General features: G+C 34.5%; 1 protein-coding gene across 4 annotated transcripts in view; it reads left to right on the top strand.

Moving 5' to 3' along the window:
• Nucleotides 1–24,391, top strand: part of Nf-YB (nuclear factor Y-box B) — a 158,765-nt gene that overhangs the window by 75,472 nt on the left and 58,902 nt on the right. For all 4 annotated transcript variants that reach the window (XM_090387752.1, XM_090387753.1, XM_090387749.1 and 1 more), the window contains 3 exons: nt 1,355–1,420; nt 9,990–10,057; nt 17,635–17,764. In XM_090387752.1, the coding sequence (XP_090243878.1) occupies nt 1,355–1,420; nt 9,990–10,057; nt 17,635–17,764 (264 nt within the window). The remainder of the gene's footprint in view (nt 1–1,354; nt 1,421–9,989; nt 10,058–17,634; nt 17,765–24,391) is intronic.

Below are 24,391 nucleotides of genomic sequence, written 5' to 3'. Positions count from 1 at the left end.
ATTTAAAAAATCTCTGAGGCCACTATAGTCACCTTTACGAAAGCTAAAACCCTTCCCTTTACCCCGATGGTAGTTACATCTTTGAGTAAATCCCACATCAGCACACTAAGATCACTGCCACCTAGTGATTCCTTTATCTGTATTCTTACTGCATGAGTAATTACTGCTGGTAATCAGATCAAGAGTATTTCTCCCTCTGGTTGCCTCTTGAACATGCTTCTGTAGAAAACAATCATTCAATAAATCCACAAGTTCCAGTCAATATCTGGAAAGTTAAAATCCCCCATTATAAGACATTCTGATTTACTTGCCCACTCTATTTCTCTGTATAGTTGTTATTGTACCCATCAAAGTCATTAGGCTAATAACAAACTCCTACTCTCATGTTTGCTTATTCAGTGTTTATGTCACACCAAACTTACTCAACATTGCACTGTCCATCTACGTTAACTGGGTGCACTTCCTTAGATTGTTTCTTAACTATAACAGCATAACCCCTCCTCCCTTCCTATCACATCTGTCCTTTCTGTACACATTGTACTCCCCAAATGTCAATTCTGCATTCCTTATATCTGTGTGACACCACATCTCTGATATCTCAACAATATCTGCCTTTGATGTCTTGACCAGCACTTCAAATTCATCAAATTTATTTGCTATATTTGTAGCATTGGTGTTCAATGCAAGTATACATGCACCTTTTCTTACTCTTAGTTACCCTAAAACAGCCCATGTATTTACTTGTTTCATGACTCCCAGCAGTTCCTGAAATTCCCAGCAAGTTGCTTTCCAGGTTGCTGCTCATTCCAATAGAAGCAGTGCATGAATTACTTCCACTTCTGCATGTGGCTACTGTTAATCTATTAGTCTGTGAATCCCCACCTAACATTGCCTCGATAGCATCAGCAAATATTCTTGTACCTTTTCTATTTAAGTGTATCCCATCCCTGTAGAAGCAATATCTCCTGTTAACAAGCACAGACCACGCTGAGAAAAATTCTACATCATAAGCCTTGCACAGTCTCTCCAGGGCTGAATTGATTGACAAGGCTCTCATCATATACTCCCTTCTGTCATGTCTGGGCAGAATTGCAGACACTTTCAAATTTAACCCTAACTCAACTTTTTTTCAACATTGACCTATTCTTGTTAATTAAATCCACAGATTTCCTACACCTTGTAAATAGTGCCAATGTAAACAACAATATCACCTTTTATTATGCCTCTTCTAATGCTAAAGCTAAAAGTATATGATAATTGAATAGTTTATAATAACATTATAATTGAATAGTTATTTTGAACTGTTACTAGAATCTTTTATTAAATTTTATTTTATTGTGCATTTCTTCCTTAGGATCGATTTCTGCCCATTGCAAATGTTGCTCGTATTATGAAAAATGCAATTCCAAAAAGTGGCAAGGTAAGTGTAATACTACCTCTCATAATAGTTTCTCACTAGCTGCATTTTTAACTTGATACCACTGGTTGTGCCTCTAATTGTAATAAAAGTGGTTCAATTGAACCTGGCAGGTGTTTTTTTTTCATAATATACCAATGCTTGACCTTTTTTTTTGCAAATTAATATTAGTGAATTTCGAAACTTGTTCAGTGTAATATTTTTATGGGAAATATAAAATTTTAAGTTTTTTTAAACAAAATAAAATTTTTAAGGCAGATGAAAATTGCAAAAAATTATTATTATTAGTTACAGGGTGGAAGGAAGCCTGAGGCTTTCCAGATAACCTATGCCATCCAAGTGTTGCCCCAATGGTATCAAGGGCCAACATGCACCACAAAAAAAACTCTCTCCACAGCAATACACCTCCATTACTAGCCCTCATAGTTGGTACCTGGCATGATGGACCCATTGACTCTTGCTGATTTAATTGTATTCTGATCCTGCCATGAGCATGAAACAACTGGAACTGGGATTCATCAGAACAGGCAATGGTCTGATGATTCTCATTTTTCTAATTGTTCAGTATTGGTGCCCATGAGCCCACTGTAACCATCTTTTTTGCTGACAGGCTGGGATATTTCTGTTAACAACTGAGATTGGTTATTGGCTACAGTATCACATGATAAGATATGATGAGTTCTGCATTTTGAAATGCCTCTTTGGTTATGACTGTTGTAGTGGGTTGCTGTTTGGCTGACTGCAGTCCACAAGTCTTGTCAGCCTCCATTGGCTTCTTTCATCAGCAATCTGTTTCTGACTCCAGGATTGCTATTGGTTGGATGTTATTTGATTATTGGACCAATCTCAATACGCCCAAGACACAGTCATACATAAAATCCCTACCATGCTGTGTTCAGTAATTTTTGTCTTTCCCATTCTCACAATGAATTGCACACATGCAGCATCTCTGTCTGTCCACCTGCTTTATATTGCATGGTGTGAACATGTGATGCTGTTACTGAAGTGCTCATTTCATGAAAAGGGCAGGTGTACTTAATAGTGGCAACTGTCTGGGTAAACAACTATTTGTTTCCAAAATTTTTGAAGTAAAATCTGTATCTATATTTAGGAAGGTATAGAAAATTTGAGCAATTAACCTTGAGCCAATAATAATGCATGATCAGTTATTTGGCATGACACCTGTCAAGTCCAGCACAGCTACCACTGACTTAAATTTTCTTGCAACAGAAATCTTATTTAAAAAGATATATTAAAGATAGATTATTACATTTTGTGAAAGAGAAATAAACTGAACTGACAATATAATAATTAATAAGTTAGACTAATTTTTATTTGTTTTTTCAAATTACTGTTGAGAAATTGTAATTAGTGCTGCTTATGTACCATATATATATATATATACACTTTAAACACTGATGCTGAAAAGCTAATAAAAAAAACCAAAAATGTGAACATATTTTTAAGAATAAAATATTCATCATTTAAGAAAGAAAACAATCTGTCTGACACAGGTTGTCTGGCATCAAGTACAACCTGTGTTAAGAATGTACAAACCAGATAAAAACACCTTACCTCGTTTTTAAAATGTCTGACATATCAACATCTCTGCATTTTGTGTATTATTTTTCTTGCTATTGATTACAAAATAGTCACAATTGTGAAAATGTCAGAAAGAAACCATTTGGTTGATGCCATAGCTGCAAAGGCATCACAGACCCTGCATAGATTTGAATTGGAACTTGGTGGATCTACAGGAGGGCATCAAGGCATACCACCAACAGAAGGCTTTGTGCAAATAGTCTTTATACATGACCAGTGTTCCCTTGATCTGTATACACCAAAGGGCTGCTTTGAATTGGTTCTGACAACATGTCAGGTGGACCCAGGATCGATAGGGGCTCAGTGTGCTCTTCATTTCTGAGTTGAGATATAATCTTAAATTTCTGAAGCACCATCTTGAGGGAATAAAGCACCAGATTACAGGAAAAGACATGTTTGCAATTGTGATTTAAAGGTGCAGGCTAAAATCACTGTCAATTTGACATACAGATTACTATGCTTTCTCAAGATGCTCTCACTGCTGTAAGGTATTGAGATGGGATCCTTTATTGCCATGCCCCTTTTTAGGAGCAATTGATCCAGTTTCTTTTAACGAATAATAATCTCACAGATCTTGCATAGTGAATTAATACCTTCAAAAGGAGAGTGCAGCTCTTGTTTATATTTGTGTTTTTGCTTGTTCCTTACATTTGCATTTCTCTAAAATGAATAATCTAAAATTTCTCTGCCTTGAAAGAACACAGGTTACTTAAATGCTGAAGGTATAGTGAAACCTCTCTAAAGTGGACACTATTGGGTCAGAAGAAAGTGTCCACTTTACTGAGATCAGTGTAGCCAGTTTTAATAATTTGGGAAAATGAAATTCACTGCAAATTTTTGCTTATTCAGAGTTTTTTTTTTTTTTATTGACTACCATTGTACATATCAGTGTTTCAGTTAATTAACTTTTAGTAAAAATGAATATAAATTGACTTTTTTGGAGCATTTCATTTTGGCAGTTTTGTTTTCATTATGGTTAATCAGATCACATACTAGTTTCTGTGCATATTCATTTTTTGCTTACATATAATTTGTTTAATGTAATAGGATGCAACCTGCTACCATGCCTCTAATGGGTAAAAACCCTTCCCTTTTTAAACTTTTACATACGCCATGCTACAAAGAGAAAGAAAAGTAATTTCTTAAAAGATTAACATGCAATCAATGTAATGTATAGGAAAATTTCATTTAGGTTAATCTGCATGTGCAGATTAACCTAAATGAAATGTGGGCAAACTTCAATAAAACCTGTTTATATAGCTACTTAAACGACTGCCATTTCTCACTGCCAAGTGAAAGTGGTATGTGTCAGCACAGGAAAATTGTCATTGTCCCTCAGTCAAAAAGCCTGATACTGTTGTCACTAAAGTTATGAAAAGTAATGTCAAGCATTGCATAGTGTTTTTATTGAATATATTCGTGAACTCACGTTAAAGGGAGCTAAGTATTTTTGAAGCTCCATTTTGAACTTTGTGCTCCTTTCAGTTGAAGGATCTACGTTCAAAAAATAAGATTCTAATTGCTCGGCTAAGTTTAGGCCTTCCATATGCTTTTTAGTGTAAATTTGGAATTTCAGAATTTTCATCTTCGCCGTCATCCTCTAGATTGATTTGGTTTACCTCTGATGCCATTTCCACCAAATCCACTTCATCAGCCTCTTTTTCTACCAGTATTTCTTGAATGTCTTTAGTAGTCATATCATCAAACCTTCCCCTCCTACCGACTTAGCAAGTTCTGCTATCACACCGATTCTGTTTTCTGCCAGTTCAACCATATTTACTGAATGAACTGACTCTGGCCATATATTTTTCCAACATGCATTTAATGTTGACGGTTTTACTTACTTCTTTGAGTGATAAAGCTATGATTCCATTACCGTCCACAATTGAAAAATGTTTCCATGCCTCCGTCACTTCAGTAGGAAATCAATTTTTTAGGAAATCAATCAATTTAGGGAATCAATTTTTTCTGAAATTCATTGTAACGATTTTCTGATGTAATGAGTTTTAAAGGTAGATATAATGCCTTGATCTAATGGCTGAATTAAAGAAGTTGTATTAGGTGATAGGAACATTACTTCAACGTTTGAATGAGTTAAATCTTTTGTATAGCCTGGTGCATTATCCAATAGTAATAAAACTTTGAAATCTGGATTTTTCCGCTTTAAATAATTTTCCATAGCAGGCACAAAATTTAGAAACCATTCTTTAAATAAATCAGCAGTTACCCAAGCATTTTTATTTGCTTTCCAATATACTATTTTATTTGCTTTCCAATAAAAATTACCTTTTAGAGAGATAAATAGTTTATATATAGGGAAAATTTCAACTTCCGAGGTCTTGGAACAAATTACCAAAAAGAAAAACACGTTATTAGGTTCACATTACGATATTTTCATGATACCTCCATTTATTCCTACGGGATACAAAATACTTTTCCACAATTTTTTTTTTTTTTTTAAGTTTGTACCGGCCGGCAAAAACGTACATAGAGTCGAATTTCCATAAGTCGAGTATTACGTAAGCCAGGAAGTGGCTGTACTTTTATTATTGTATTTTATTTTCAAGATAAGCACATTCTAAATACGTGTTCTTGTCATGTTCCTATGCCTTCTATAATTAGTTTTGGTGTGAATATTTGATCCAGGCTTTCCCTGTTTGACCTAAAACCCAACTGTTTTTTCCCTGACATTACATTCAATAATACCTCTAATTCTCTTCTAGATACTAGCATAGATTCATCTAGATCTGCTGTCTTTCCATATTTAATATTTTTCATGACCTTTTCTATCTCATTAATAGAGATAGTATCCAAAGTTGACTCCATTTCAATCTTTTGCTCCTCTTCATCTCCTTAAATAAATCATCCAGGTATTTTCTTTGTACTTCTGAAACATTCTTCCCATCTGTTTCAACTACCTTAGTTTTTGTCTTTTCATGAATTTGAAGTTCTGATCAAGAAATCAGAGGCAGATATTGTTGAGATATCAGAAACTGGTGTCACACAGATATAAGCAGTGCAGAACTGGAATTTGGGGAATACAATGTGTACAGAAAGGATTGACAGGGTAGGAAAGGAGGAGGGGTTATGCTGTTAGTTAAGAAACACATAAAATCTAAGGAAGTGCATCCAGTTGACATGGGCTGACAGTGCAATGTTGAGTCTGTTTAGTGTGACAAACACTGGGAAAGGGAAAATGAGAGGAATATGTAATAGGCCTGATGACTCTGAATACAATGAACAGTTGTGCAGAGAAATAGAATGGGCCAGTAAATCAGAATGTCTTGTAATGGGGATTTTAACTTTCCTGATATTGACTGGAACTTGTGGGTTGGTCACCACACGCTAGCAAGACTTTTGTGGATTTAATGGAGGATTGTTTTCTACAGCAACATGTTCAGGTGGCAACCAGAGGGAGTAATACTTTTGATCTGATTATCAGCAGTGATTATTCATGCATTAAGAATTTGCAGATAAAGGAACTACTAGGTGACAGTGATCACAGTGTACTGATGTGGGATTTACTTAAAGATGTAACTACCATCAGGGGTAAAAGGAAGGGTTTTTGCTTTCGTAAAAAGTAACTACAGTGGTCTCAGACAGTTTTTAAATTCTATACAGTGGGATCAATTGATGTTATCAATGGTGAATTCTAAATGGGAAGCCTTCGGGGGGTTTAATCTTGGTGGCTACTAGGCTTTTCATGCCAACTAAGAAATAAGAAATACTGTTCAAGGTTCAGGCCTAAATGGATGTCAGATGAATTAATGAGGCTCGTGGCAGAGAAGAAAAATGCATGGGATGCATATAAATTATCAGGCGACACAGAAGCCTGTGGCAGATATGTCTCTAATCAAGTCACAAAGGAGATTAGGCAGGCAAAGGTAGAATACCATAAATCTTTGGCAAAGGATGCAAAGAAAAACAGCAAAGAGTTCTTTACTTATGTAAACTCTAGAAGGAAAGGGATAAATCAGATTGGTCCACTTAACATAGATGGTTCGACTATTGATGATCCTGCTCAAGTAGCGGATAAACTGAATGAGTATTTTGCATCTACATTCACACATAAGGATGGGAATGCCAGAAGTTTATTAAACTCTAATAGGCAGCTAAGTGATTTTGTAATAACTCAGAACAAAGTGGAGGAGAAATTGTTGAAGTTAAATATAAACAAGGCACCTGGGGTGGATGGAATCTATCCAGTTATATTGAAGGAAGCAGTGAGGGATGTTAGCAAACCCTTAGCCATAATGGACTGGATATGTGCAGATGTATCCCCTATTCACAAAGGGGGTCAAAGGGTGACACAAATAAGTATAGACCTATTAGTTTAACTTCTGTTCTGAGGAAAATAATGGAGTCACTGGTTAAAGAGGTGATACAGATCACCCAGACAAGACTGCAGTAATAGTTCAGACTCAGCATGGGTTTGTTAAGGGTAAGTCTTGTCTGACCAATTTGATTGAATTCTACAATGTGGTCACAAAGGAACTGGATGCAAATAATAATTTTGATAGCATATACTTGGATTTCAGGAAAGCTTTTGATACTGTTGCAGATGAAAGACTACTGTACAAATTGGCGAGGTATGGCATTAAGGGTAAGTTGGTACAGTGGATAAAGGGATAGTTGAGTGGGAGACAACAGAGAGTGGTAATCAATGGACACTGCTCTTTGTGAACAAATGTTATTATTGGAGTTCTCCCAGGGTTCGGTGTTGGGCCCATTGTTGTTTTGTATATTTATCAATGATATTGATGAAGGTATATCAGGTTTAATGTCCAAGTTTGCAGATGATACAAAGGTTGGCAGGGTTGTTAACGACAGTAAAGACAGTAGGCTACTCCAACTGGATCTAGATAATTTGGGCAAATGGGCTGAGAAGTGGCAACTGAAGTTTAACATTGAATGTAGTACAACTGTGTGGTACAACACTCAGGGAGGTGGAGAATGAAAAAGACCTGGGCTAATTGTGCAGTTAGTATGAAGTTCTCTGTGCAGTGCAGATGGGCTGACAGAGCAGGTTGTGGAGTTTTTTCAATGATATATAGGAATTTTGCTAGCAGAGACAAGGAGGTGATTATCCCTTTGTATAAGGCAATTGTCGGGCTACATCTTGAGTACTTTGTACAGGTCTGGAGGCCTCAATTTAGGAAGGATGTAGAGTTGCTAGAATGAGTACAGAAAAGGGCAACAGGATTGGTGAGAAGAACAAAGGGGTTCTCTTATCAGGAGAGGCTTAAATTCTGCAAGTTGCAGCATCTGAAGACTAGGTACCTGCAAGGTGATCTGATTGAGGTGTATAAGGCCTTGAATGGTTTGAGCAGGCTCAATGCTGATGGGATACTTTCACTTTCGTATACTAAGAACCTGAGGGGGCCATAGATTCAAATTGAGGAAAGACAGTTGTAGAATTGATGTGTGGAGGTTTGCCTTTAGCCAGCAGGTAGTTGATTGCTGGAACAGACTTCCATCTGTTCTTGTGGAAGTTGATAGCTTAAATAAATTTAAGGCTAAACTAGACAAACATTTGGAGTGACCGGATGGGTGAAATGGGAAGGGGTTTTTTTTGGTTGGTGCTGTATTAGCTTGCTTTCTTGCATAATATTCCTCAACTAATATGATGAATCTTATAAGCAGCAAAGAGAAATAGTACTGTGAGAGTGGATTATAAACATAATTATAAATTATAAGCTCTTACATACTTTATATATGATTGCTAATTGATGAGATATGTTATTTGTATTCATGTCTATAGAAAATTAGTGTATATGGGACACTGTCAGTAATACTTTTTTGATCCATTGTACTATTTCTTTTCTTTGAAGTTTTGCAAGCTTCAAATTTTTCATACCAACATCATTACTCCTTAGAAAAAGGTTTGGCAATTTGGTTGACAACACTGAGTACTGCAGGTGTTCCCGAATGACATTTTTAACAAAGCTACTTTCTAAATATCTGACATATTTAGTGAGTGCAGTCCACCTTTATCTCTTTTCCATGTCTGTTCTTAAAAATGGTTGCCTCTTCCCTTGATACTCAAAATTTTTGGGCTATAACACTCAAACTACAAAAATTTAACATACAAGCACTTGCAGTTCTACATGCTGCTAAAATATAAAACATCATTATTAATTATTAAATCATATCTCATGTTGTAAAATTCTTCATGAGTTACCTATCTCTTATACGCTGAATAACTTAACACTTCCCAAGTAGAGAAGTCTGTTGTTACTTATTCTTGGTTGAGTATCACTATCCGGATGGCATTTCTTTATAGTTAGTTGACATTTCATTTGATGTTATATTTCAGCTACTTCCTCTTTATATATATATATATATTCTTTCAAATCTTTATGTATTTTATTTTTATCGTATTCTTTATTCAATCACATTAAAGCCTTGTTAACTTTTCTGCATTTAATGGCATCTGTGGTGTCCTTTTTGTGCCATTCCAAGTTTAACCATGTTAATAATTATCACTTACATCAGTCTTTCATAATCTGTATTCTTTCCCATATTCAGTAAGTGTTCCATTAATCTGGTATCTAAATAGTTTGTACTCCACATCGTAGAAACAGTTGTGTTACCTCTGTGTTTACAGGGTACTGCACTAGAATATTGGAATGTTTTCTCTTTTCATATTTGATTTAACAATTTAATCCACTCTGCTCTTTTCTCATCAGTTTTTTGCATCTTGATCCCACATAGTTTTCACAATTTGCATGCAATTTTATTTATTTGTCAACTTTTTTAAACAACCTTCTCTAGCTCTACCACACTTATTCATTTTTATCTTTGTCATTTCTCTATATTCAGCAATTTTAAAGTATTTATCTTTTTCAATTTCTAAAAAAAAATGTTTTTGTGTAATCTTTCTTTACCTTTTTCTCTTGTAGAATGCAGCATGTTTCTCTTGAAAAAGAAACTATATATTTTTTTATTTATTGTTTGTTATTTTTTCCAGATTGCTAAAGATGCTAAGGAGTGTGTACAGGAATGTGTTTCTGAATTTGTCAGCTTTATTACTAGCGAGTATCCTTACAGCAAATTAATGAATTTCTTATATATTTCTAATTCAAGAAATCAGATTTTTGTGTATATATGATTCTGAACTGGGCATTATTTAATTAATCATATGAAGTATAATAATATATAATAAATATATAATAAATATATATATATATATAGGATTGCTCTTACCAAGAAAAGCTTAAGTTCTGCAAATTGCAGCAATCTGGAGATTAGGCTCCTGCGAAGCGATCTGATTAAGGTGTATAAGGTTTGACAAACTTCCATCTATCATTGTGGAAGTTGATAGCTTAAATAAATTCAAGGAAGAACTAGACAAACTTTTGGAGCAAATGGATGGGTAAAATGGGAAGTTATTTTTTATTTATTTTATTATTTTTTTGGCTGATGCTGTATTTGCATGCTTTCTTGCATCATATGCTTCTACTAATGCTAATGCTATTTATTTTCCTATTTGATACAATTTGCTTGATAAGCTGATAACAATAATTTTTTGTTGAGTGTATTTTTTTACCATTAAAGGGTAAAATGAATAAAAAAAAAAAAAGCAGACAGTACTTTTATCTGCTGTTTAACCATTATTGCTTTAATCAGAAACTGACTATGACCCTGGAAATTATCCAACTACCACCACTATATACAAGAAATGCAAGGGGATTTATCTGTGGATTTGATTTGGTGTGTGGATCTTCAGCTTTCTTGAAAGTTCACATGCCAGTTGTAAAAACTGGCACAGTTTTGTATGGTATTTGGAAATGAGTGTTAATAATAATAATAAAAAGTATGCAGCACAACATTGTACGTCATTTTTTTTAACCATGAAAAACTATTAAAAATGTTCAAAGTGGTTCAGAGTGTCATGGTTAAGTAGAACGACATACCAGTTTTAAATGACTTGAAGAAGCTTAAATAAATGATAAACATCAACATCAGTCAGTATATGCGTTAAAACAAGACGGCATAAATACCTCGACTACTACCATAGCCAGAGAAGCAAGCAATGGGCCATGCATTGGCAGCATACATCAAACTCAGATACACTCTGGTCTTGGTGTGATGTGTGTGTAACCCTAAATGTTGGAAATTTTACACAGACATCACTGAACATGTCCAGGAAAATCCTGGATGCGTGGTAACCCTATGAATACAGTTGCTTTAAGAATAACCGAAATGAGTTATTGGCATTTCTTCGAATGTTAGTTGGTTGTTGGATAAGTAGTTTTATGAATATTTCCAGACAGCAGTTTTCTGTAGGCATGGGTGCTATCTGTACAGTTTGACGAACTGCATTTCAAGTTTTTTAGACATTTTAAATTTAGTTTACTTAAAAAGGAAACTATTACTTATTTATTTATGGCAATATGCCTCAAGTGCAGTTAACAATAGGGCTAATAAAATTGCAGCTTAATTGGAAAATCCTGAACTCACCTTATGACTTTTATGTGCATTTAAATATGCTGGAAACTCAAGGGAAATGCATAAAAAATAATAACATTGAAATGAAAATAAATTACTTATTAAGGCAACAAAGGATGCATCCACTTGAATATCCTAATTCATCAACTAAAATCATAAAAATAAAAATCACTGCCAATAGCCTAGTTTTCACTCAGTTGGAAAGGCTCTACTGACATGTTGAGTCAAGCATTTCCTTTCACTAGTGGAGTGCATATTGTTCACTAATTGTGGGAAAAACATTGAGAGAGAGAGAGAGAGATCTACTGGAGTATGTGTTTAAAATCGGTGGAAATTTTGAAGAATAACACTTCACTACAATAGATTCATAAGCAGTGAGTAATTTGTTAGACAAAGTTTAATAAATATATTCCTAAATACATTGTACCTAACATAGTGAAACTCGTCATTTCTGGGTGGCAGCACATTTCCATTAGCTCTATTATGTCAGCATTAGTTGTCCTAACCAGGAATTTGAATTTGTTCATTTTAGTGACAACACTCCTGCCATTGTAGACACAGTTGAGGCTAGGTATTCTTATATAGTTTACTACCTGACACACCCCTTGAATTTATTTATGCATATTTCCCTAGCTTTAGCTTTCTGCACATTTAAAATATTTCTACCCTGAGAACATCTTACCAATATCAGCTCTTGTCACAAAAACTCTTGAAATGTGTGCAAGCATCATTTTGACCCATATCAGATAAACACATTTGTATTACCCTTGTCCCATCCTAACAAGTGGTATCCTCAATGATACTGGAAAAACCGTTGCACCACCTTTGTTCAAGTGAATCTCTACTCAGCAAAATAGATTCCTTCTTTCTACAATTGTAGGCCATGCTGGTAAAAATTTGCAGAACTTTGCATAAGTTAATCCAAAAGGCTTTCAGCACATAATCCTTCCTGTCATATGTGAGCAGAATTGCAGGCATGCTCATTCTGACCTAAATTGTGGCAATATTTCAGTGTGGTCTATATTTATCTAGCTAATCATCAAGCCATGTTTGTTTAATATCATTAGGCCCCCACATGAATAATAATGTTCTCTCTGTACCCACCTTAAAATCTGACAATCTGTTGGTAACATCATCAATTGTTTCTCCTGGAAAACACTATTTCTAATCCACCTATCTTTATTACAAAAAAAATGTTCTCTTTCTCTGACGATACATTCTCCCAGTGAAACTATAACCTTGCGGTTTTTGCGCCACAAAAATCAAAAACAAATCAAATCCCAGTGAAACTAAATCAAAAACTAGAACAGTATGCACTTGACTATTCTGTTCTGAGGTGCATCACTTGGCAGTCATGAGATACCCAAGTCCCTGATGAGTTGTCAGTTTGATTTGTCTCTAGGGTGTGCACTCATTTCTTCAATGACTCAAATTAATTCAATAATGCATCGTTTTAATTTGAGATTGGCACATTCCTTACATCAGTAACAAAAATTATTTCCAATTATTCCTTTGTCTAACGTAAGTGACACTAATAGTAGTTTATCAGGTAGATTACACAAGGTTTTTTTCCATATATTAAACTATCTGGTATCTTGTCTGCATCATCTTTTAAGTTGATACTGGTACAACAGAGGCCTCACTTGTTATCATCCACCTAAGCACTCCACAATCACTTCCCACTAAAGGGTCTTGTACTTTCAACCTTAAAATAATAACAGTATCACAGGTTATGATTAGGTTAAAATATTCTTGCACCAACTATTTTTTCTGACATGCTGGTATAGATAACTTTCATCTTGTTAATTTAAAAATTTTATATCCTCAATAATGAGTTTCCCTACTGACTGCTGTGCCAATCATTGAGCAGGTTGAAATCTATAATAAGGCTCATATTGTTCAAGCTTCTGGGGAGAATAACCCCTATTATTTTTTCCTTGCTTCCTCCTACCTCACTTATACAGACGATGCTGCTGTGCTGTTAGTTTTGAATCTGGAATGTCATATTGCTCACAGGCTGCTTTTGATGATTAATGTGATCACCTGTCCCTTCTTTCCTGTCTGTCCTTTCCAAATGCTTTGTACATATCAGAGTCATTATCCCTTATTTCTGGGTGATACCCAGTTTCCATTGGCTCCATTATGTTGTTAAACAGTAGTTCAAATGCACTCATTTTATTGACAGTATCCCTAACATTGATGTAGACAGTTCATATCAAGTATTTTTGTGTTTTTTACTATTTTGGCACATCCCTTAAAGTTATTTAAGCTCGTCACACTGACTTTACATATTGACAACATTTTTCCAATTTGGACAGGCACAATATGGCCTTAGCAGCCCCTGTGCCATTAAACAACAAAACAACAACAACAACCAATGTTGGAAGTACCTGACTTTTGTAATCTTATTAAAGAACCATTGGTGTGTTCAAGTGCTACTTTGACTCATATCATTACAAAAATGCATATCTATATTTCCTGTTTTCTCCCCCCCCCAACTCAGTTCCCCTAGATCAGGGGTGACCAACTTAATTTGTGATGCGATCTACTTTTTTCTTCAAAATATGCCACAATTTACCATCTCAAGAATTTCATTGCACATGGTTAAAAAAGTTAATCAACACATACTGAAAATTGTTGTTTATAAATTTTAAAATTAAATACAATTCAGAATTCTTATTTTAAATTTACACGTATTTAAATTTTTAATTTATGTGAAGTTTGTGTCTTCATGTCATCTGCCAAGTTTTCAAAATTGGGGATATACTGTGATAAGAATCTTCTGTATGCAAGTCTGTAAGACTAGAGCGATTCTTCGTTTTTGTTTGTTTCAAATACCAAAAGGCTGATTCACATAGAGATGTGGAACCAAAACAGAAATTTAAAAGTTCAATTCATTTTTTTACATTTGGGTACTTTTCTCGGCAAACATATCTTCAAAAGTCTTTTTCTGATGATCTGGCTTTTAAGAAGATATCGTTTAGCAATGTAATAATTTCATTTTCAAGTGAAAAATCTCAGATTTTTTTTCTGCAATTTGTTTCATATCTAAGTCGACGTTAAATGGATAAGAAATATATTGAACAATTTCTTCAATTGTTTTAAAATCACTGAATCTGGTTTTAAAATCATCAGCTTTCTCAATTTCAGAAACATTTCTCACTATTAAATTCAAAAACAGGATATTTTTGCAGACGATCTTAATATTTGCAAAATGATCGAATTTTTTTTTCTTTGAGATCTTTAGCCATTGCGAAAATTGATATTTATATGCAGAAATACTACTAATCATGTCACCCACATTTTTATTTTTTTCCTTGTAATTCCAAATTCATATCACTTTATTTACCGGTGGAATCTGCTAAAAAAAAAAAAACAGATCACACAACCACTCCATATTTTTTGCTGCTGATAATCATCTTCCCTTTGATCAAAAAATTTTTTTAATTTCAGCAAATTTCGAAATCTCTGTAGAAACTTGCTCTGACTCAGCCACCTCACATCTGTGTGTAATATCAGATCTCATTCATTTTCATCGAGTTGCATTTTGAAAAGTCTCCTTTGAAGAGATTGTGCTCTTGATGGAATTCATGATTTGCTATGTACATAACACTTTTAGTGTTATGGGCAGAGCATTAAATATAAGTATTTAATCTTTTGCTGGTTAACACTTGATGGTGGATGATATAGTATTAACTCACAAAATCTGGGAATTCATTTGGCACAATGCGATGAATTCATTAAGATGCCCTGCTATTGCTTTAGCTTCATCTGTTGTTATCGATACGAGCTTAAATAGTGGCAATTTAAGTTGTTCAATAAAATTTTTGAATGCATTAAATATATCAAGACCTCCAGTTCTTTCTTTTAACGAAACCACACCCAGCAGTTCTTCTCTAGTGGCAGAATCATCAAACACCATACGAATAAAAACGAGCAATTGAGCTGTTTCACTGACGTTTGTAGATTCATCCAGTTGTAAAGAAAATGACACACAATTAGCAATATGAGCACGCAATTGTTCCCTCACATCTTTACTATTTTTTTTGATGCGTCGCATCACAGTATTTCGAGATAATTGCAGATCTTAAAGAGCATTTTTAATTTCATTTTTGTTCTTGAAATTTTCAAAAAGAGAATCTGTTATTTTTCAAAATGCGTCTTTGATGAATGGTTTGCATTTTTTTGCAAGACGGCTTACTTCAAATGATGCTGCAGTTACTGCTTTAGATTGTAAATGAAGAAATTTTGTTGTTGCGAATAATCTGGATTTAAATTCTTTTAATTTATTATTTCTGAGGTCACTATTAGGCGGATAATCAGATTTGGTATTTACCATGGAGTGCGTTGAAGTGCCTTTCTAAATTTCCTTTTTTTGGGTATAGCCATGGAAGCATTGCAAATCAAACAACAACATTACAAAAAAGTATTCTAGTTCCTACTCTTGATGAAAATGATACATTTTACTCTATTTCGTAGTATTCATTTTAAATCAAAGGGTATTAAATTAACATATGAGTACTGTCCAGTTATTAATATTAAGTAAGCTAAATAAGAAATCGACATATATACGATGCTCTCAACAATGTAACTGCGTGAATTTTCACTAGACAAGTCCAGCGGCTGCGTGGCGACAAGAGTAGTCACGTAGTTCAGTGGATTTGTAATAAGCTTATGCAGTGGGGTGCATAATAATAATAATATTTAGATTTTGACTAATCAATTTTTTATATATATTTAAAATTCATAGTGATCGACTGAAATTAAAGCCGCGATAGACTTGTTGGCCAACCCTGCCTTAGACTATTAAGATCACCTTAATGACATCTGCAAAGAACATGTACCATCTTTGTTCAACTGGACTTGATGCATTGTGGCTTCAGTCGCCCTTGTTCCATAAAAACCAAAATCAAATCAAACCTTTGTTCAAATAAAATCGAGACTGCTATTTATTTTGTAGTTTTACAATGGAAATGGAAATACTTTCTCATTCCAAATCCATGTTATTTTCACAATCTTAATATTTTACTATTCCAGTTTTCCATTACTAGTTTCATTTTCCTGTATAATACTTAATTTTTCATTTTGACAGGTCATGTTTGTAAAATTGTTTGTGTTGCTTCCACTTTTCTTGTAACATTTTAACAAAATATGTTCTGACTGCAAATGATTAATGCTTTTCTATGCTTTTAACTTGTAGCTGACAAAACAGTTTTATCTAACTTGAACAGAATTGATAATGTCACATTAAATCAATATAGCAACATTGGCATGAATTTTTTAAACTCATTTAATAGTCTTGTTTGGATCTATTACCACAAAATGGTTAATACTGAAGCAGCGCAACTTAAAAAAAACAAATTACTGTAAATTACTGAGCCACGCACAACTTAAAGCTATCATGCATAGCTTTAAGTTGTGCATAGACACCAAGCCCCATGAGATGAACGATTTTTCACAAATGAACAGTTTTGAATATATTTTTTTCCTGATTACTGAAAAAAATGAAGTTGGCTATATCAGTGTTAAATAAGAAATTAATTATGAAATGCTTTGCAGGTAATTTTAATTTTTACACTACCATAATGAAAGCCAGATATGGTTGGGCTGTTATTCTTTGCTACATTCCTTCAACCAATAAAAGTTGTTTCTTAAAATAATAACTGTCAATAGTTTAGAAGAATCTTCTAGCCTATAGAGCTTATTGTACTGTATCTGTAGTTTAGAAGAGCTAAGAGCTCTTTGTACTGTTGTGCCTTTATTGAAAGTTGTACCTATCCTTGCAAGATACAGAGAAGAGGTTGTGAAACAAAGAACTAGTACTGCACAGCCTCATAGCTCTAGAGTAACCTAAAGTAGTAACGTGCTGTGGCAGTCCTATCTGTTAAGCCTTGATTGGTAGTATTATTAAAGTTTATGTATCATGATAAATCTTGTAGACCCTTCTGAGTGTGAAAAAAGCCAAAAAATATAAAGTAGCTTTTGTGAGGCTGTAAATAAAGATTGAAGAATTCATGGAAAAAATTTTTTTACTAGTTGTTTGTAATTGACATTGCTTCTTTGTTCATAATTTTTGCTTTAATCATTTAAAAGCTTGTAATTTTTACATATCTTGTAAATTTATAAAAATTTGCTGTTTTGGTTTTTTCTTAACTGTATATTAGAGCAAGTGATCGTTGTCATCAAGAAAAAAGAAAAACCATTAATGGTGAAGACATTCTTTTTGCCATGTCTACATTAGGTTTTGATAACTATGTAGAGCCATTAAAACTGTATCTACAGAAATACAGAGAAGTATGAAACTTACTAAAAAAAAATACTGTAATTTTAATTTTATTTTATTTTATTCTGACATAGTTAAAGTTATCATAAGAAAGAGGATTTTTGGAAAATGAATATATAATGCATATTTCATTTTTAAAAAGATAATCTGAATAAAAACATGTAACTTGGCATATTCTTCAAACTTTCCTTACGGTAGGGACAAATCATTCTCTGCTAACTTTGTTGATTAGAGGTTTCGTTTAAATATCTGTTGATTGAATCAGTTCTGGAAAAAAAATACCAAAACATTTGCTTGTATGGAGTTTTCATTATGTTTCCAAAAAATGTTTTTCTCTTATTGTTATTAAATCATACCTAAGGAAAACAGTATAGTCTTTACTTTTAACCCTCTTTGTTCTTGTTTTTTTTTTTGCATGCCAAGAGGCACATTGGTTTTTTTTTTTTTTTTTTTTCAAACACGAGAGGTGTTTGGGGTTTACATAATATCTTCTTTCCTATAGTTTAACCCAAGCACGGTACTTAGTACCGTGCTTGGGTTGGAGGTTGAGAAGACGAAAGAAGATATTTGTTGATATTGGACTTGAACTTCTGTAGACTGTAATTTTCAGGAAATACGTATGAAGGAAGGTTGTTACAAAAAATGGCAGTTGAATGAATAAATGAGGAAGATGAAAAGTTGGTTCTATGAATTTGAAGTTGGACAGTAAATGGATGTTGGCTAGTGGCTGCACGTGTTCGGACTGTTTTGAAGGAGAGAGTGGGAATTATAGAAGCCAATTCAAAAGAACAGTGCCCATGGAAATATCTGTAGAAGAGGCATGCAGCAGAAACACAGTACGTCTATGAGACAGTGAGTGCAGAGACTCTGTTAGAGATGAATCATTAATTAACTTAACTGCCGTCTTCTGAATGGAATCAAGAAGCCTGAGAGAGGTTTTGGGGGCACCACCCCAAATGTGAGAACAATATTCCATGGTAGGGCAGATTTGCGATTTATACAGAGTGAGCAGCTATTTGGAAGAAAATTAATGCTGAAAGCGAAAAGAAAACCAAGTTTTTTTAGATGCAGAGGAAGCAATATTTCTAATGTGCTTGTGCCAAGAGAGATTAGAAGTCAGGGTAATCCCCAAAAGAGGTATATCGTTTTGCCTAGAAATTGGAGTGTCACCAAAGATAAGCATAGGAGCAGAAGAATCCTTTTTGTGAGATATAAAACAAGACTGAGTTTTAGAAGGATTGAAATCAACTAAATTGTCTTTGCCCCACTGAAGAATTACCTATTTAATACACCATATAGCATTTTCTGAGATAAAATGCAAGAAACAGAAAATAGTGCACTTAAAAAGTGTGCTCGAATAATATCTTTAGTAACAAGGATAATGTTAAACAAAAAAGAATACAGTAGAACCCAGATAAGGAATTCCAGCATAAGAAGTTTTCCCCTATACTAGGTTTGGTTTCTTAATTCCCAATTTCAACTCTATATTGTAATGTATTATTTTCCCTGGTAAAAAGCTTTCCCGCATTAGAAGTATGTGATAAAGAATACACAGTTTATTATTATAATGACATTTCCCCACTTAATGTTTTTTAAATATAGAAATTCTTTGTTATATCTCAATATTGCGAATGCCTTCATGACACCTGAGAAGACTAATGTTACTTATTCTCTGCTGAGAATAAGTAACATTAACCTTTCGTTGGTCGCTATGTATCTCTCACATACATACATCATATCATTCTTTATTTCTTGGAACAAGATGTAGAAATGCATGTGTACTTCTCAGTAGCTTAATTTATTGCCTCTTGGAAGCCATTGGAATTGATTTGTTCCCAAGCTTTTAGTTTTAATTCAGTCTGCTGTTTGTATCTGTGAAATACAGTGCAACTGTCCATAAGTGGTGCTGTGTTGCTTTTGATGGCTAGGATGGATTGCTTAGACCCAATTAATGCAAGTGATGCCGAAATTATTTGTGCTCTGCTGTTTTCTGAGGAAGTAAATGAAGAAAGCATTGAGGATTACGTTGAAACAAGAGAAGACAACTCAGAGAGTGCACAAGATGCTACATCAGAGGAGGAAAGTTGCAACGAACGGGATGTCACTGACAGTTTTTCATAGGAAAGGATAAACTGATAAAGTGGAGGAAAGTAAAAGATCAACAAAAATTCGCTGCAGATCTCAAAATCTAACAAAGTTACCTGGAGTCATGCAAGAAATGCCAGCACACCCTCTTGAAGCATGGAACTGCCTTATTTATAGACAAAATTTTAGATGAAATTGTTGAATACACAAATCAGTATATTCAAACTGTTCACTCAAACTACAGCAGAGAAAGAGATGCCAAATTTACAGACAAAATTGAGAGAAAGGCTTTCATTGGCCTTCTTTATTTAGCTGGAGCACTTCAGAGTAACAAACAAAGATTGGAAGAGTTATGTGGAACTGACAGAAATGTTGAAAAATTTCACTGTTAATGAACCGGAGACGCTTCGAAGTTCCTCATCAGGTGTATAAGATTCGATGATTGAGACACCAGGGATTATAGAAGAAAACAAGACCCCCATAAGAGAGATTTTCACTGAATTTGTGGAAAACCACAAGACGTGTTACTCTCCAGGTCAGAATGTAACTATTGATGAGAAATTAGAGGCCTTCATAGGAAAATGAAGTTTCAAACAGTATGTGCCTTATTAGATGCTAGGGTGCTGTGCTCTTACAATCTTGAAATAACCCAAAGGTCTGTACCAAATCAGCAATAGACCAGCTGATGTTGTCAAAAGAGTGGTAGAACCTATCCATACATTACGGCAGATAATTGGTTTACGGATGTCAAATTAGTTTTGGAACTTGGAACTCAGAAAAAGGAAACTCTTACGCTGGAATGATAAAAAAGAACAAACCGCAACTCTCAGTCGAATTTGTGTCAGCCAAGAACCAACCTGAAAAATTGAGTTTGTTTGGCTTTAGGGAAGAGGCAACAATTGCTTCTTATGTACCAAAGAAATCGAAAATTTTCATCTTGGTTTCCTCCTTGCATTTTGATGATGCCATTGACTGTGAAACAAGTGATTAGCTGAAACCAGAAATTGTAACGTTTTATAATGCAACGAAGTCTGGAGTAGATATCATGGATCAGATGTTTGCGACTTACAATGTGGTGCAAGCTTGTCAGTGTTGGCTGGTGGTGATATTCTACACCATGCTAAACATTAGCAGAATCACAAGTGACCTACATGGGAAATTAAAAAGACGTAAAGAGCCACAGACTCTCCTTCAAGCAACCTTCTGCGGAATTAGTGGCTGAGGAACTTCACGGAGGAGCCAGGTCCCTCGAGGTGTAACTTCCCTTCAACCAAGGTTACAGAGTACTGATCCTTCTACAAGTGCAGAACAGGAGAGCAATCTTAAGCGGTGCACTAATTGTTGGCAAGCAACAAAGAGAACCAGAATGACAAGGTATTCTTGCATAAATTGAAAGCAATACCTCTGCTTAGAGCAAACAGAAATGATTTGTGCATCATGCTCTAAAAAAGCAATATTCCATGAACAAGAAGACAAAAAATAATTTTTTATATAAAAAAATTTATGTAAAAATAAAAATTCCTTAATTTATAAACATTTGAAACTATTTTATGTTATTTATGAATAAACTAGGGTGATTTTTAAACATAATCTTTAATTTTTCAATATGAAACCTAGTATGTATCTGAGAGATACATTACAACCAACTGTGTTCGTTTTGCTGCTGCATCCAACAAAGGGTTAAACATTATTAAAAAAATATCAAACAGTATAAATATTTCGGTAATCAAGAAAGTTAGTGCATAGCATCATTTTAGTTCGAAGTAAAACACCGAAGTAGGTGAAATGGCATCGCTTATTTCATATTGCAAATGCCTTCACAACAAGTTGCCCTGATATTGCACTACCTCCAATAAGCAGCGCTTCACCACTGGAGAGGACTAATGTTACTTATTCTTAACAGAGAATAGGTAACATTGGTGGCGAAGTCTTCTTGGGTATCTGCCGAGAATCCACGGGTGAAGTGTTGCCTATTTGAGAATTCACTGTCGAAGGTAGTTCAGTATCAGAGCAGCTTGTTGTGAAGGCATTCACAATATGAGATATAACAAAAACAGTGCCATTTCACTTACTTTGGTGATTTACTACGAACTAAAATGATACTACACACTAACTTGTTCGATTAGTGAATTTTCTCGTAGTCAGAGTCTTTCGACGCTAAAGCCTTTTTAGTATAAACATTTTAATATAATGGAAGCGACATATTGCAATTGTTTTCATCGATATCCGTAATTGGATATGTCGACAAAGTTAAGTTCTGATGGTTGTGAACAGTTCTGAATTACTTAGGGATTGTTGCTCTGTACTATTGTAATTGTGACCTTTTAAGGTTTGTTGAAACTCCAAAGAGCTCATTCTTCCAACTTGGTAATGAGTTTAATGAACAGAATGTTAAGCAATTAGAAATCCTCAGTTTAACAATGTTTCCCATAGGCAGAGTAAAATATTTATAAATTCAGAAATAGTACTTAAAATTGATCTTTAACTTATGTGTGTATCTTTTTATTTTTATTTGTGTAGTTAATATTTTATACCCTTAGGTCATTTTCCCTTCTAACAACTTTTCACTCGTAAGAAGTTCTAAACCTCCACTTCCTTGGAAAACTTCTTATTCGGGTTCTATTATAATAATTTCCTTGACTAACTCCTAGTGCTCAATGAAGCATACAATGAAGCTCAATGATATACAGCATACTGTGTACACAAACAGTTGTGTAAAGAATTATTTTTTGGCTATATGTCACATCCAAATCTCTTATATGCAGTAGGTACATGTCACTATGGTATATATTCAGTCTTGAAGTTGTTTTTTTTTTTTTTTTTTCTTTTTGGTTATATTTTTCATCCTGGCTGGAGTAAGCTCTCATTCTTCTAATGACTGCTTGACATTGATTCACCTTCCTCTTTTTGTCTGCCTCTGGCTCTACTACTGTTCATATTTACTTCAGACATCAGTTTAGCTAATCACCCTTCTCTGTCCTTTCTGCATGACCTTTCCATCTGTTAATGTCATTGATCCTGCCCATTCTTCTTTACGGATCGGAAACATGGATTTGTCTCAAGTTAGATTTGAACAAACTTGAGGTATTCCAAATGCGATGCCTGCGGCAGATCTTGGGCATCTCTCTTCGCGACCGCATCACTAATGATACCATCCGCACCAGATGCCAACAGCAACCAACCATTGCCGACCAGAAGCGAAGGCTTAGATGGTTTGGCTACGTATGTAGAATGGGCACGAACAGAATACCATCCACACTCCTTTGGAGACAACGACCCACCCAATGGAGCATCCAATGGACCGTGCCTAGGAAAACGTGGGCCAAGCAAGTGGAAAATGACTTGAAGAGCCGACGTCTCGACCTTAACCAGGCCAGGACTGACGCCATGGATCGTAAGGTATGGAAGAACATCACAGAGCAAGTCCGAAACCCTGCGGCACCTACAGCAGCATACTGGTTGCGTGGCCAACCGCCTCCCCCAGCTGCCAGCTAAGGACCGAAGAAGAATGTCATTATTTATTTACTTTTTTGAACTCTTATTTCCGAATATTTTAATTTTCAGTCAAACTTTTTATTTCTTACTAAGCTCCCAGTTCCATAGTTTTAAAACAGCATTAAAAACTATGTATAAATAGTGAATTTTGTCTTTTTGTCTAATTTCTCTTTTTGCTCCAAATGAATTTAACTGGCTTCCTATACTTCCTGCTTTATTTATTTTGTTTATTTCCATGATAAATCTTGTCTTCAATAAAGACTGTTCCCAGATTTTTTGATTATATAGGCTACATTCTATATTTCCTTTCTCTCTCAACTTGTATAATTTTTGCTTTTGCTAAATGGATTTTCTTGCCAAATTCTCTACAGTCTTTGTTTCATTCATAAATTCTTGAAGAGTTTGCAGGTTACTATTTAAACAGCATAATACCATCTGAATAATGATTCACTTTTTATATCTCCCACACTAAACTTTGTTATTAACTTGCATTCTTTTATCAACCAGGCCACGAAAGTTAATAACAAAGTTTAGTGTCAATGCATCCTTGAATTCCCACTGCAGATTTGCCATATTTATACAAACTTTTTAATTTTAAAAGATAATCTTGGAAGCCATTTTTTCTAAAATTTAAAATAATCAATTTATAGCACTTTATATGAATTTTCAAGATTAACTGATCCTATATACAGGTTCTTGTTATGTGTGAGATCCTAAATACATGTTTTTAATATTGTAGAAGTCCCATGACATCTGCAATATGTTTTGGTGTGAATATTTGATCTACAGATTCATCTCCTGTTTGTTTTCAAACTGAACCATACAAAGGGTACTAGGAAAGTTTTGCAATACAGCTTTGTTTATTTAATTTTTTCAAAGTAATTTCCTCTACATTCAATACACCTCTCCATCCTCCGAAACCAATCTTTAAACCAGTTCTGCCAAGTTTCACTAGGGAGTAAAGCACACTCATTGTCCCAAGCCCGTAGAAGGTCCTCATCACTGGAAAACCGCCTCCCTTTTAGCTTCATTTTCACATGCGGGAACAGTGCAAAGTC

Source organism: Mastigoproctus giganteus, chromosome 13 (genome assembly GCF_048544385.1).
Source record: "Mastigoproctus giganteus isolate SK-2022 chromosome 13, ASM4854438v1, whole genome shotgun sequence".
NCBI classification, from domain to species: Eukaryota; Metazoa; Arthropoda; class Arachnida; order Uropygi; family Thelyphonidae; genus Mastigoproctus; species Mastigoproctus giganteus.
The sequence above is the reverse complement of the archived record's forward strand: the minus strand, read 5'-3'. Positions and strand labels throughout refer to the sequence as shown.